Genomic DNA, 15,260 nt, shown 5'->3' with positions numbered 1-15,260 from the left:
AAATCGGTAGACTAGTCTGGTGGAGGGTTTCGAACGGAAACATTCACCCATCTCTTGCATTATCAGATAGAAGAGAGGCAGATGAATAAATTCACGTTCCAGTAAGCGGAACGGCTATGCTTCAAAACACATGTGTTTGTTATAATCGGTGAGCAGCTCTTTGTGGCCAGCATGGGTTGGCCTGCACCATACACCAATAAGGCATCAATATTCTGTGCAGCATTGAACATATTCATAAACTTACCCGCAATGCATCGTCTTGTGCTCTCTGTGCCTGTGTTTGACGATTCTCATCTGTGTATGAAAGGTTAAGATATTTACTTAATTGATAGTCAACTAAGGTTACCTGTTCATTTATTAGAGTGACATCGAACCAATTATGAGTTACTGCAGCAAGGACTTGAAAACATCATTTGTTCCAAATTGTCAATACGAGTCTATCCAAAGCAGGGTCTTAAGTGCACTAGTGTTCCACTGATACGTAACTGATCCATGAACACAGTTATTGTCAAAAAGTATGCAATAGAATTCGCCACTAGATGGATCCCGGTGCCTGGCGCATATTGACAGTGTGTTGCGTCGCTGTTGAATTAAGACTCAATTATTGGTCCTTTTTATGGGACCGATTGAAGAATATGAGATTGATTGAAGAATATCCTTTGATGGCGGTATGTGCTCCTGACACTCTTTTAGATTGAGATTTAAATTTGAGGTTTATTCTGTGTTAATATTCCAATTAAACTTACCCGTTTGTCGCTCTGTTTGTCCCCTTCTTTGCGTTGTCGCTCTCAGGCTAAAACTAGATGAGGACAAAGAGTATTAAACCGGTGTTAGATCCAACAAATCCACGACTGGCGCTAGCAACAATGAAGAAAGAAAATGTCGACACGTCTTAGACTCAACCTTAAAACATCATGGAGAATGTGGACATAGACCACCGGAATCAGTGTTGGGTTTGAACTGGATTTTACACAATATTAAACACGAAGAGCGTCATTGTGATATACTCTGCAAATGGTTCACATCCTCACTTTTCATTATGGCTTCCCTTGTGTCGTTCTCCTGAAAAAAGAGAAACTGTAATTAGCTATACAAAAACTACGAAATGGGAATTACATTAGCCAAGCAATCAGGACAATGTTCATCCTCGCCATCAACCCTCACCTGATCTGCCACTTTTCAGAATCCAAATCGAAAGAAGAGTCAACAGGAGAATCAGAATCACCAGGACTGTTATGAAAACGGGACGGGCCTGATTGCACCATCCTACAGGGACAGAAGAATTCAAATTTGCTTCTTGGTCAAATTATATTTCCCTGGGATTCTCTGTTGGGAAACTGAAACCAGGTTCACAGTTGGCGTTTCAAACTCGGCAGCGAAACAAAAAGACACGCGTGGAATTGATAGTCACTGGTGAAAGCACAGTACGGAATAATAACGCTATGTTAGCCAGGTGAGATCAATTATATCGCAGTACTGCCAGGATCATGCAACATTCAGAGTGTATAAGTTTGTATGATGAAGACCTCAGTGTCGTATTTGAAAATTGAATCACTGAATGAATCAGACCCTTTATGTCTATGCCGCCTCCCGTAATGATCTATCCCGAAAACGGCACTCTGCCTGATCATCTCATATCACATTTCTGCCCATTGTATATTTCTACAATTCCTCTTGTTAAAGAAAATTGTTAAAGTAATATGCTTTGGGCTGCGTATTCCTTTTTAACATACATTTAGAGTACCCATTTTCTTTCCAATTAGAACATACACATGGAACATAGAGAAATAGAGCACAGAAGAGGCCCTTCTGCCCACAATGTTGTGCCGAACCATTGTCCTAGATTAATCATAGATTATCATAAAATTTACAGTGCAGAAGGAGGCGACTCGGCCCATCGAGTCTGCACCGGCTCTAGGAAAGAGCACCCAGAAAGAGCATGTAAGCGCCTGCGCCCACAATATTTTCTTAGGAACGTTAAACTTGGGACATCTGAGAATCGAATTTCTGTGACGCTTTAGGTTCTGACTTTAATGTCATGAAAATTACAAGTATCAAGAATTATAATTAAAATTAAAACAGAATTTAAACAGAAGCTGTGGCGTGAGAAATTCGATTCCGGGAAATTAAAATGAAAATGAATGGGTGTGGGCGATGAGAAGTAAGTTTTCGCAAACAGGTTACATTTTGTTTGCTTTGTACTTTGGAATACACATAGAACATAGAACATAGAACAGTACAGCACAGAACAGGCCCTTCGGCCCTCAATGTTGTGCCGAGCCATGATCACCCTACTCAAACCCACGTATCCACCCTATACCCGTAACCCAACAACCCCCCCTTAACCTTACTTTTATTAGGACACTACGGGCAATTTAGCATGGCCAATCCACCTAACCCGCACATCTTTGGACTGTGGGAGGAAACCGGAGCACCCGGAGGAAACCCACGCACACAGGGGGAGGATGTGCAGACTCCACACAGACAGTGACCCAGCCGGGAATCGAACCTGGGACCCTGGAGCTGTGAAGCATTTATGCTAACCACCATGCTACCCTGCTGCCCCTACCCTGCTACATCAAGTGTAGAACTGACAAAGATTAATTTCCCAAAAACTTTACCTAAAATGGAGTGGGAGGGCAGGGTGGGACGCGTGTTCAATAATAACTGTCAAATGCGAAACCAAATTCTGACGTGAAGGGATAACTAACAGCACTTTCTTTGAAATTGCTGGCTCCAGATGCAGAGCTCTTGAGTTTAATTAACAGTCTTCCCATATTTTGATTCTTGTAAGTTACCACAACGGAGTTTAAACGCAATTCCAATCACCGTTGTGGAGATCAGACTCACCGATCCATGTTTCAGCTGCTTTGGGGAACGACACACTCTTTATCCAAAATGTACCTGGTGACCCCAGTTGAACAATACATGTACAGACATCGCCGGCTCTCCAGATTTCCCTTGACAACATGACGTGACTTCTTATGCTGTACGACCCATCCGTCTCCAATCTACCAGGATCGCTCGCTCCCTCACTGACAAAACCGGATATATTCCAGAAAATAGCAATCCGGTTAGAAGTAAGTCCACTGACCAAACACACCAAGGGGACGGTTTCCCTGGAATGCTCCTCACCCTGTGGCACAAATATCAGCACCGCCGTCTTATTGGTGGAACTGTCTGGACAGAGATTGGGACAAAGTCAAAGATTAATATTCATAAAATAAGATTATTTGAACGATCTGAATTAATTTACTTGCTTTCTTACCTCCAACCAGTAGTCTAGCTGCTTTCTGGAGCGGTGCATAGCTAACTAGATGAGCACAGTAGTAGGAACCCGAGTCATTCGCCTGGACATTGCGTATTTCCAGAATCAATACATTTTGCATGTTTCCTTCTTTTGAAATAAACTTACAATCGGCCCCTTTGCAGTATCCAGTGTCAATTAGTATCGGAGCTTCATCCACACGTTGTTTGTACCAGAAATAGCTAGATACCAATATCACCTGGTAACTGCTCTGACAAGATAATTCCACAGTCTGCCCGATTTCAGATGTCATAACGAACGGGATCTGATTCATAGACGACTCAGATTCTGCAACTGGGGAGATTATTGCGAAGATACAACTGATCATTCAGATACATGAAGCAACATTGTCAAAACGATACTTCGCCTGCATTTTAAAAACACTAGCTTATTATTTGCAATCCTTGCTGGTTAGATTTAGTCTTCGTTTTACTTTTATTCGATTTATAGGAGGGACCAGTAAATAGACTCACATCAATACATCAAATGATTTCACCTGATCATTTCGTCACATTCTCAGCTTTGTGAGCTCTCATTCTGCCTAAATATCCACACAAACTGACTCGGTTAAAAAAATTCTCACCCACTCCTTACTCACCATTAACGCGCAGAATTTGGAAAATGAGTATCAGTGACACATATTCTTTGGCCATATTGAAGAGGTGAGTTATCCCTGTTTTCTAGTTGCCTGGGTTGTTTCTGCAGGCACAATGGCCGAATGAATTGAGCTGAGTCCCGGATACTTGCTCCCCTTTCAGATGCGGTGGAAACTATGACGAGCTGTGCTCTGGAAAGTATGACGCTATTTTGTGTGGGTGTCTTTAGGGATGCAACATTGGTTCAAAACTGTGTGTCACAGCGCGCAAATTTCAGAATTCCGACAAGGCATTTTCCCGGTTGCAGTAAAGAGGACTCGGAAGAACATTAATTGGATGGATGAATGCTGAATATGGCAGACACAGTTTCATTCAAGTTTAACCAACCTAATGTGTCACTGAGAAGTTGTTGTAATCCAATATTGAGAGCCCTGCCAGGTAACATCTCAGCCTTCTCTTCTATCGTTAAAACAACCCAGCCTGGTCTGTTTCGTGTTCTTTTTCTCTATATCTGAGTGCTGCCCCCATTCTTGTCAATTGCGTTTGCTCGTTGACCCTGAGCATGGGGGCCCGAAATGAGCACAGTTAATGCAAGTGTTCAAAACAAGTTCATACAGCACAAATGACTTCCTCGCGTTCAAATTATATATCTCTGCAAGTTGGTTGGTATTTTTCCAGTGAATATCACAAGCAATTTCATGAAACAGGGGCTTTGATGTAGAATTATTCGCAAAGCGAATAAACGAACGATTGGATTAGGATCAGACACAGATCACAGCCATGGCCTCTCCTCACCGCGTTTTGAGTTCATCTGAAAATAGATCACATTCGCACACTGCTGTTGAGTGAGTAAAAAGTTTAGGCGGGGTTACGGGGATAGAGTGGAGTTGTAGGGGTGTGGTGGAGGTGTGACCTTAGGCAGGGTGCTCTTTCCAAGGGCCGGTGCAGACTCGATGGGCCTAATGGCACTCTTCTGCACAGAAAATTCTATAAGAGCAGCACAGTGCCACAGTGGTTAGCACAGTTACTTCACAGCTCCAGGGCCCCAGGTTCGATTACCGGCTTTTGTCACTGTCTATGCGGAGTCAATATGTTCTCCCCGTGTGTGCGTGGGTTTCCTCCGGGTACTCCAGTTTCCTCCCACAGTCAAAAAATGTCCGGTTAGGTGGATTGGCTGTGTTGAATTACCCCAGTGTCCAAAAGAGTGCAGGTGGAGGTACGGGGATAGGGTGAAATTGTGAGGATGGAGTGGAGGTGCGGGCGTGGTTAGGGTGCTCATTCAAAGGATCGGTGCAGACACTATGGGCCGAATAGCCTCCTTCTGCATCGTAAATTCTGTGATAATTCCATGATAAATTCATTTTAAACATCCGGAAAAGAATCGACTCGCATTCCGCTTTCCAAACCAATTGAAATGGTTTCTGCACTGGGAAATAACAGTCCACAGAGTTTTCAAAAGGCGCCGCAATAATGACGTGATTTTAAACAGGAAACGCTCTCGAGGAGATGTATCTCACCTGGATCGGTGGAATGAATAAGGTTTTTAGAGAGCTGCGTCAGGATTTAATTGTGGATATTTCTCCGTGGAAACTCGGTGAACTACGGAGGAAAAAGCCCCTCTGAAACTGTAATGGGACATATATTCAGAGGAGAGAAATTGAGGGATATTGTGTGAATTGTGGCCTTTTTTGTGTCTGAGACGTCCATTTATCTTCTGATGGAAGCAAGAGATTATAAATTACGATGATCTATTCGTAGGAAATAAACATCTCAGGTCAGTGGAGCATTTACTGTCCATCACTGATTTGCCATTGACAGCTGGGTCAGGATCTGCCCTCTTGTCCGCTGTTGTACCTGGGGTTAGGGCACACGTTAGGGTGGTGTGTGTTTTGCTTTGATCAAAAAACAATAAAGGAACAACGATAAAGCCCCAAGTCAGGCCTTGCGCGGCTCAGAGGGTAACTGGAGGTCGCATTGTTCCCACGTCCCCTCTGATCTTACCAAATATTTTAGTGACGTGACAGTGGCTGAGCAGCTACCCTGCTCTCTCTGTGTCCAATTTACACAGGGAAACGCTGATTAAGCAATTACCAAATTATGAATAACAATGGGGATCAGCTATTTGAGTTGAAATCCAGGGCAGCGCAGAAAATCTGGTACTCCGCCTCAGACTGATTAGAACACTGTCGATGAGGTTAATCGTACAACTGTACGTTCTCTGATTAGTTGAATCCATCCGAGGTGACCAAACATCCTGTGCCTGCAGGTTAACATTGAGTCTCGATATTTGACCTTTGCGGACAGTTCTGTAAGTGAGGCGTCTCAACTGTAAAAAACAGGAAACCAATGAGAGCTTCTGGCTCGAATAATTTCCATCAGAAGCAGAAAGTGGTCACAATATCGTCAGTAATCTTTGCTTTTCACAACTCCAGTGAGCAGTGAGCCATGTGTGTTTGACCTTCAGCAAAGAGCCCCGGTCACAGCCAATGTGCGTCTTTGGTGCCAGGAACCGCTCTTTGCTGCGAGATTCACTGACTCGCTTTTTCGTCATTTCTGCAAAACATTTCTCACATTGAGTGAGGAGGAACACGGTTTGATCACTTCAGAACCCATTCTGACATTAATTCCTTCTGCCATGTTCTGCACATTAAGGTGAACGTTTGCCTCTCTTCTTCCAGCTTGCAATTCTCCCCAGTCTCCTGAAGATACCTTGTTTCCTCAGGAGTCATTCAGACACTTTTCAGCCAGAATTTTAATTCATTTATTGGGTCATGTTCCCCATGATATAATCCCACAAAGGAACATTTGACACAGACCAGTTTCGAATTGTTTTTTCTCTGTCAGGATTGTGAATTTTGACTCTTTGACGTAAGTGTCGTGCGATGATCCGTGCTCTACTCTTTATCCTTTTAATGATTTGTATTGCGAACAGTTGATCCTGTGACTATTGATGTTTCAAAAGTTTTATTAACGTACAAAGCTGTTTCATACTAATTGAAGTTACATGATTCATAAACCCGAGTCTCGCTCGAATTGTTTCGCTCATTGAATTTTCATCGTGGGATGTGTTATCCCACGATGAAAAAACAATGAGCGAAACAATTCGTAAAGCTCATCACTGACATTTTCACAGTATCTCACAGAACCAAAGGCAGGTCAATCCCAAGACAATTCCCACGCTATAGAGGCTTTAATATTTTCCAAGTTGTGTTCATATTTCTTCTAAGACCAATTCATAATTCGGACCTTCGTGTTTACTGGCCTGCCCGGATTCTGAGTGATCGAAACAAATGGGAGCAGGATAATGTAATTCTGCTCCTCGATCCTGTCCACCATTCACCTCAGTAATGGCTCATCACATTATCCACTTTCCTGTCTGACACCCCATGATCATTGACTCAATTGTTGATCACAAATTGGTCTAATTTGGCAGTGGATATATTGAGTGACACAATCCACACAGTTCTATGGGAAAGAGAATTTCAAACACCATTGAAACTGAAACAAGAAATTCATCCTCATATCCATTTTAAATGTCGTAATTATGAACCATACTGGAATCCTGAGGATGAATCCCGGGATAACCCCTCGTCTCCACAAATATCCGAATAAGAAGCAGGAGTAGGCTTCAAGCCACTTGACTCAACTCCACTAATTAATAAGATAATTATTGATCTGATAGTAACCTCAATTCTGCATCCTGTTCAACTCAGATAATCTATCATCCCCTTGCTTAACAATAATCTATATACTGTTGCCTTAAAAATATTCAAAGATGCGGCTTGCACAAAATGCTCAGGAAGAGAATTGCAAAGATAAATGGGCATCTAAGATAAAGAAAAGACTGATTCAATTTGACATGGAAAACATAAGAAGAACATAAGAACATAAGAACTAGGAGTAGGAGTAGGCCATCTGGCCCCTCAAGCCTGCTCCGCCATTCAATGAGATCATGGCTGATCTTTTGTGGACTCAGCTCCACTTTCCAGCCCGAACACCATAACCCGTAATCCCTTTATTCTTCAAAAAACTATCTATCTTTACCTTAAAAACATGTAATGAAGGAGCCTCAACTGCTTCACTGGGCAAGGAATTCCATAGATTCACAACCCTTTGGGTGAAGATGTTCCTCCTAAACTCAGGTCCTAAATCTACTTCCCCTTATTTTGAGGCTATGTCCCCTAGTTCTCCTTTGACCCGCCAGTGGAAACAACCTGCCCGCATCTATCCTATCTATTCCCTTCATAATTTTAAACGTTTCTATAAGATCCCCCCTCATCCTTCTAAATTCCAACGAGTACAGTCCCAGTCTACTCAACATCTCCTCATAATCCAACCCCTTCAGATATGGGATTAACCTAGTAAATCTCCTCTGCACACCCTCCAGTGCTGGTACGTCCTTTCTCAAGTAAGGAGACCAAAACTGAACACAATACACCCGGTGTGGCCTCACTAACACCTTATACAATTGCAACATAACCTCCCTAGTCTTAAACTCCATCCCTCTAGCAATGAAGGACATAATTCCATTTGACTTCTTAATCACCTGTTGCACCTGTAAACCAACCTTCTGTGACTCATGCACTAGCACACCCAAGTCTCTCTGCAGAGCGGCATGCTTTAATATTTTATCGTTTAAATAATAATCCTGTTTGCTGTTATTCCTACCAAAATGGATAACCTCACATTTGTCAACATTGTATTCCATATGCCAGACCCTAGCCCATTCACTTAACCTATCCAAATCCCTCTGTAGACTCTCTGTATCCTCTGCACTTTTCGCTTTACCACTCATCTTAGTGTCATCTGCAAACTTGGACACATTGCCCTTGGTCCCCAACTCCAAATCATATATGTAAACTGTGAACAATTATGGGCCCAACACGGATCCCTGAGTGACACCACTAGCTATTGATTGCCAACCAGAGAAACACCCATTAATCCCCACTCTTTGCTTTCTATTAATTAACCAATCCTATATCCATGCTGCTACTTTACCCTTAATGCCATGCATCTCTATCTGATGCAGCAACCGTTTGTGTGGCACCTTGTCAAAGGCTTTCTGGAAATCCAGATATACCACACCCATTGGCTCCCCGTTATCTACTGCACTGGTAATGTCCTCAAAACATTCCATTAAATTAGTTAGGCATGACCTGCCCTTTCTGAACCCATGCTGCGTCTGCCCAATGGGACAATCTATATCCAGATACCTCGCTATTTCGTCCTTGATTATAGATTCCAGCATCTTCCCTACTACCGAAGTTAAGCTCACTGACCTATAATTTCCTGCTTTCTGCCTACCTCCTTTTTTAAACAGTGGTGCCACGTTTGCTAATTTCCAATCCACCGGGACCACCCCAGAGTCTAGTGAATTTCGGTAAATTATCACTAGTGCATCTGGAATTTCTTCCAGCCATCAATTTTAGCACTCTGCGATGCATTTCATCAGGGCCAGGAGATTTGTCTACCTTTAGCCCCATTAGCTTGCCCATCACTACCTCCTTAGTGATAACAATCCTCTCAAGGTCCTCACCTGTCATAGCCTCATTTCAATCAGTCGCTGGCATGTTATTTGTGTCTTCCACTGTGAAGACCGACCCAAAAAACCTGTTCAGTTCCTCAGCCATTTCCTCATTTCCCATTATTAAAACTCCCTTCTCATCCTCTAAAGGACCAATATTTACCTTAGCCACTCTTTTTTGTTTTATATATTTGTAAAAACTTTTACTGTCTGTTTTTATATTCTGAGCAAGTTTACTCTCATACTCTATCTTACTCTTCTTTATAGCTTTTTTAGTAGCTTCCTGTTGCCCCCTAAATATTTCCAGTCCTCTAATCTCCCAGCAATCTTTTCCACTTTATATGCTTTTTCCTTCAATTTGATACTCTCCCTTATTTCCTTAGATATCCACGGTCGATTTTCCCTCTTTCTACCGTCCTTCCTTTTTGTTGGTATAAAACGCATTATTTTTAAACACTGACCCTTTGATATACATTCCCACACAGGAAAAAACACTATCTCCACATCCACCCACTCAAGTACTTTCAGGAGCTTTGAAATTATAATGAAGTCGTCTCTTGCACTTCTAACCTCCAGCGGATATATGTTCCGCCCTTTACCGTATGAGGCTTATCATATAATTTGCAGTCCAGAAGGAGACCATTCGGCTCACCGAGACTGCACCGGCTCTTGGAAAGAGCACCCTACCCAAGGTCAACAACTCCACCTTATCCCCATAACCCAGTAACCCCACCCAACACTAAGGCCAATTTTGGACACTAAGGGCAATTTATCATGGCCAATCCACCTAACCTGCACATCTTTGCACTGTGGGGGGAAACCGGAGCACCCGGAGGAAACCCACGCAGACACGGGGAGGATGTGCAGACTCTACACAGACAGTGACCCAAGCTGGAATCGAACTTGGGACCCTGGAGCTGTGAAGCAATTGGGCGATCCTCAAGGCTACCGTGCTGCCCATTCATCTGAATCTTCCAAATCATTCTCATCCTTCGTTAAATAAGGTGAATAATGTTATACATAGTGCTGAAACGGTGGTCTCACTTGAATACTGTACTGTTTAAGCACACAGCTCCCTACTTTTATATTCAGTTCCCCTGTCGATAAATGAATAAATCTCTTCGCTTTCCGAATTAATTGCTGCAACTGCATATTCGCATTTTGTTCTGATTCATGCACTGGCACATCAGACCCGCCCTGCAGCTCAGCGTTCTGCGATCCCTCGCCATTTAGGTAATGTCCATCACTTTATCCATCCTATCACAGTGGAAGCTTTTATATTTCCCCACATTATAATTCATTGAAATATCGTTGCGCACTCATGCAACTCATCTATATTTTTCTGGTCTCACCTTATCTATTGCTCTTTGAAAACCAAACTGAATTTTGAAGCCATCTCTTGAACCCCATCCTCCAAGTCATTTGTATATATCTACAGAGTTGCGGCCCCATCAATGGCCCGTATGGAACAACAGTTCAATCTTGCCAATATGGAAAATATAAATTCGTGCCTCGTGTCTGTTCCTGTTAGCCATCTAATCAAACTCCTTGTCAATATGTTATCCGTTGTTCCATGAATTGTTATTTCCTACCGTAACATTTCATGTAGCACCTTATCAGATGCGTTCTGGAAATCGACGTGAGATTGTTCTACCAGTTCACATTCTCCACAACACATGTCACTTCCTCAAATAATGCCAATAAATTGGTTGAACATGGTTTTCATTCCCAAAACCCTGATATTTTCTGCCTGATAACATTGGACTGAACTAAGTGGCATGATAGAATTTCTGTAGCAATACTTCTTACATGTTCCATAGGACACAAGATAAGCCAACGAGACTGTAATTTTGTGTTATCTGTCTCCACCCACTTTCAATAAAGGACGCTGGATTGCCATCTTCCAACTTAACGTGGTCTTTCTCGATTCTACGGAGGTTTGGAAAATTATGCCAATAAATTATGAAGCACTTATATCAAGATCTGAAAACGAAGTCCAGCGGAACCAGTTCTATTGTCAGCCGGAAGTCCAACAATTTACTCAGTGTCACATCTCCAGTTACTGGAATTTTAGTCAGTCCACTCTTCTCTTATTTCAGGGTTTGGCGCTGTTTCAGTGGTGTGACCTGATTCAACTATTATGAAGATTGGCCAAACCTACCTGTTCAGTTAATCTGCTATTTCCTTGATCGCCTTAATCAATTCGATAGACTCGCTTTCTATAAGACTAACGCAAAATGTAATAACTCTCCATTTCGAAGTGTTTATACAATTCTTGAAGTGTTGGATAGTGTAGGCTTGCGATGTGAAAATATACCACCCACACTGAGGAAGGTTCAACTCTCTTTTATTAACTAACTATTAACTAATCGACATACGAGAACTGCAGGTTTCAACGATGCTAGTTTAAACTAGAGACCTAAGCCTGTCCGAACCATTTGATTCTCTCAGCACGTGGTGTGAGTCAGTGCTAGACTTGATGAGTTCTGGTTCTTCTGAGAGGCCGCACCCACAATTAATGGGAACCGAGGTGCCCTCTGCCTTAATAGTGTATGTATTCTAACTGGTTGGCTGCGATGTTCGTGCATTTTGATTGGACCCAGTGTATGTCCATCAGTACGTGTCAGCACCATGATATACTGATGTATATTAAGACAATTCTAACTCTTGTTTTGCAGTGTTTCTGACTAGATTCCGCTCGTACTCTAATTTGTACCTGCTTTTAAATATTTTACACATCCTGTGCGGTATCTTCTGTGCATTTATTTGAACCGCCATCTGTCTTTGCACGATCATTTTTTTTCATCTTTACGTTTGGATAGAACAGTACAGCACAGAACAGGCCCTTCGGCCCTCGATGTTGTGCCGAGCAATGATCACCAACTCAAACCCACGTATCCACCCTATACCCGTAACCCAACAACCGCCCCCCCCCCCCCTTAACATTACTTTTTAGGACACTACGGGCAATTTAGCATGGCCAATCCACCTAACCCGCACATCTTTGGACTGTGGGAGGAAACCGGAGCACCCGGAGGAAACCCACGCACACACGGGGAGGACGTGCAGACTCTGCACAGACAGTGACCCAGCCGGGAATCGAACCTGGGACCCTGGAGCTGTGAAGCATTTATGCTAACCGCCATGCTGCCCTGCTGCCCTGATGTTTGATGCCATCTTGCAGCTTTCCAGTTACCCATGCATTGTCAATCTGCATCTTGGACTGCTTCTTAATCGTTTGGATGTATCAATTCTGTGTATTGTCAATTATCGAATTAAGTGTTTACAATTGCGTTTCTATTGGGCAATCCCTTGCCGAATTTACAAACTTCTTTCTCCAGCTCACCGTTCGTGTTCTCAAAACTGCCATCCTTTAAGTTTAAACAGAGGGCCACTCCTGTCTCCCACAAAATGAACGTAACGTTAAATCATACTGTTCGAGTCTGGTCCAAGAATGCTCTATTGATATTATGTCTGTGTCCAGATTGAAAGGAATCTCTCTCCCCTGCACCAGCGGCGATGAGGAAATTGTCGTCGTCTTAATCTGCATCCAATCACTACTGACTGTCTAACTGGACACGACACTGACATCGAATACTGGAAGGATAATATACGGTTTACGAAGAATGTCTTAAATAGACTCTGAACCAGGCGACCATAAGACAGAGGATCGCAATTAGGCCACGTGGCCAATCGAGTCTGCTCCGCCATTCAATCACGGCTCGTACTTCGCATCCCCATTCACCTGCCCTCTCCCCATAACCCCTGATCCCCTTATTAATCAAGAACCTATCTATCTCTGTCTCAAAGACACTCAGTGATTTGGCCTCCAAAACCTTCTGCTGCAAAGAGTTCCACAGATTCACCACCACCTGGCTGAAGAAATTACTCCACATCCCTGTTTTAAAGGTTCGTCCCATTAATCTGAGATGGTGTCCTCTGGTTCTAGTTTTCTTACATGTGGAAACATGCTCTGTAAGTCCACTATCCAGGCCTATAGAACGTAGAACATTACAGCGCAGTACGGGCCCTTCGGCCCTCGATGTTGCCCCGACCCGTGAAACCATCTGAAACCTATCTGACCTACAGTTTTCCATTTTCATCCATATATCTATCCAGTGACCACTGAAATGCCCTTAAATTTGGCGAGTCTACAACTGTTGCAGGCAGGGCGTTCCTCAACCCTACTACTCTCTGAGTAAAGAAATTGCCTCTGACATCTGTCCTATATCTACCAACCCTCAATTTGAAGCTATGTCCCCTCGTGTTGGTCATCGCCATCCGAGGAAAAAGACACTCACTGTCCACCCTATCTAACCATCTGACTATCTTATATGTCTCTATTAAGTCACCTCTCGGCCTTCTCCACTCTAACGAAAACAACCTCAAGTCCCTGAGCCTTTCTTCGTATGACCTTTCCTCCATACCAGGCAACATCCTAGTAAATCTCCTCTGAACCCTTTCTAAAGCTTCCACATCGTTCCTATAATGTGGTGACCAGAACTGCACTCAGTACTCCAGGTGCGGCCGCACCAGAGTTTTGTACAGCTGCAGCATGACGTCGTGGCTCCGAAACTCAATCCCCCTACTGATAAATTCGAGCACGCCATATGCCTTCTTAACAGCCCTATTAGCCTCGGTGGCAACTTTCAGGAATTTATGTACCTGGGTGCCGAGATCTCTCTGTTCATCTACACTACCAAGAATCATGCCATTAGTCCAGTACTCTGTATTCCTGTTACTCCTTCCAAAGTCAACCACCTCACACTTTTACGCATTAAACTCCACCTGCCAACTCTCAGCCCTGCTCTGCAGCTTTTGTATGTCCCTCTGTAACCTATAACATCCTTCAGCACTATCCATAACTCCATCGACCGCCGTGTCATCTGAAAATTTCCGAACGCATCGTTCTACACCCTCTTCCAGGTCATTTATAAAAATGACAAACAGTAGTGGCCCCAAAACAGATCCACGCGGTACACCACTAGTAACTGAACTCCAGGATGAACATTTGCCATCAACCACCACCCTCTGTCCTCTTTCAGCTAGCCAATTACTGATCCCAACCGCAAAGTCACCTTCAATCCCATACTTCCGTATTTTCTGCAATAGACGTGGGGAACCTTATCAAACGCCTTACTGAAATCCATATACACCACATTAACCACTTTACCATCATCCACCTGTTTGGTCACCTTCTCAAAAATCTCAATAAGTTTGTGAGGCATGACCTACCCTTCACAAAACCGTGTTGAGTATCGCTAATCAACTTGTCCTTTTCAAGATGATTAAATACCCTATCTCTTATAACGTTTTCCAACATTTTACCCACAACCAAAGTAAGGCTCACAGGTCTTTAATTACCAGGGTTGTCTCTACTCCCCTTCTTGAACACGGGGACAACATTTGCTATTCTCCACTCTTCATGCACTATTCATGTCGACAAAGACGACATAAAGATCAAGGACAAAGGTTCTGCAATCTCCTCCCTGGCTTCCCAGAGAATCCTAGGATAAATCCCATCTGGCCCAGGGGACTTATCTCTTTTTACACTTTCCAAAATTGCTAACACCTCCTCCTTGTGAACCTCAATCCCATCTAGCCTGGTCGACTGTACCTGAGTAATCTCCTCGACAATGTGGTGGGAAAAAGGAAAACTCAGAAACAATCAGTAATGAATCAGAGCAAGTTAGTTTATTTCTTAACTCTGCAGAGAACACGTTCCTCTTTCTACAGGAGAGAGAGGAAAGTGCGCCGAGTGCAGCAAGCTTCCGTCTTTAGACATTCAAAAAATACTAGTATATCTCCATTCCCTATAAGGCGTTGTTTTTCT

At 43.2% G+C, this 15,260-nt stretch overlaps 1 protein-coding gene across 3 annotated transcripts in view; it reads right to left on the bottom strand.

Annotated features, from left to right (window-relative positions):
- Window positions 1-4,013, bottom strand: part of LOC119958660 — a 37,524-nt gene extending 33,511 nt beyond the window's left edge. For 2 of the 3 annotated variants that reach the window (XM_038787212.1, XM_038787211.1), the window contains exons 1-7: window positions 3,906-4,013; window positions 3,269-3,601; window positions 2,851-3,180; window positions 1,165-1,266; window positions 1,032-1,062; window positions 747-799; window positions 245-294 (exon numbers count right to left, since the gene is read on the bottom strand). In XM_038787212.1, coding sequence (XP_038643140.1) covers window positions 245-294; window positions 747-799; window positions 1,032-1,062; window positions 1,165-1,266; window positions 2,851-3,180; window positions 3,269-3,601; window positions 3,906-3,960 — 954 coding nt within the window. In that variant the 5' untranslated portion in view covers window positions 3,961-4,013. The remainder of the gene's footprint in view (window positions 1-244; window positions 295-746; window positions 800-1,031; window positions 1,063-1,164; window positions 1,267-2,850; window positions 3,181-3,268; window positions 3,602-3,905) is intronic. The other variant, XM_038787213.1, reaches the window with a different exon arrangement.
- Between the last annotated feature and the right edge of the window lie 11,247 nt (window positions 4,014-15,260).

Source organism: Scyliorhinus canicula, chromosome 30 (assembly GCF_902713615.1).
Source record: "Scyliorhinus canicula chromosome 30, sScyCan1.1, whole genome shotgun sequence".
In the NCBI taxonomy this organism is placed as follows: domain Eukaryota; kingdom Metazoa; phylum Chordata; class Chondrichthyes; order Carcharhiniformes; family Scyliorhinidae; genus Scyliorhinus; species Scyliorhinus canicula.
Note: the sequence above shows the minus strand (reverse complement) of the source record. Positions and strands in the feature narration are given on the sequence as shown.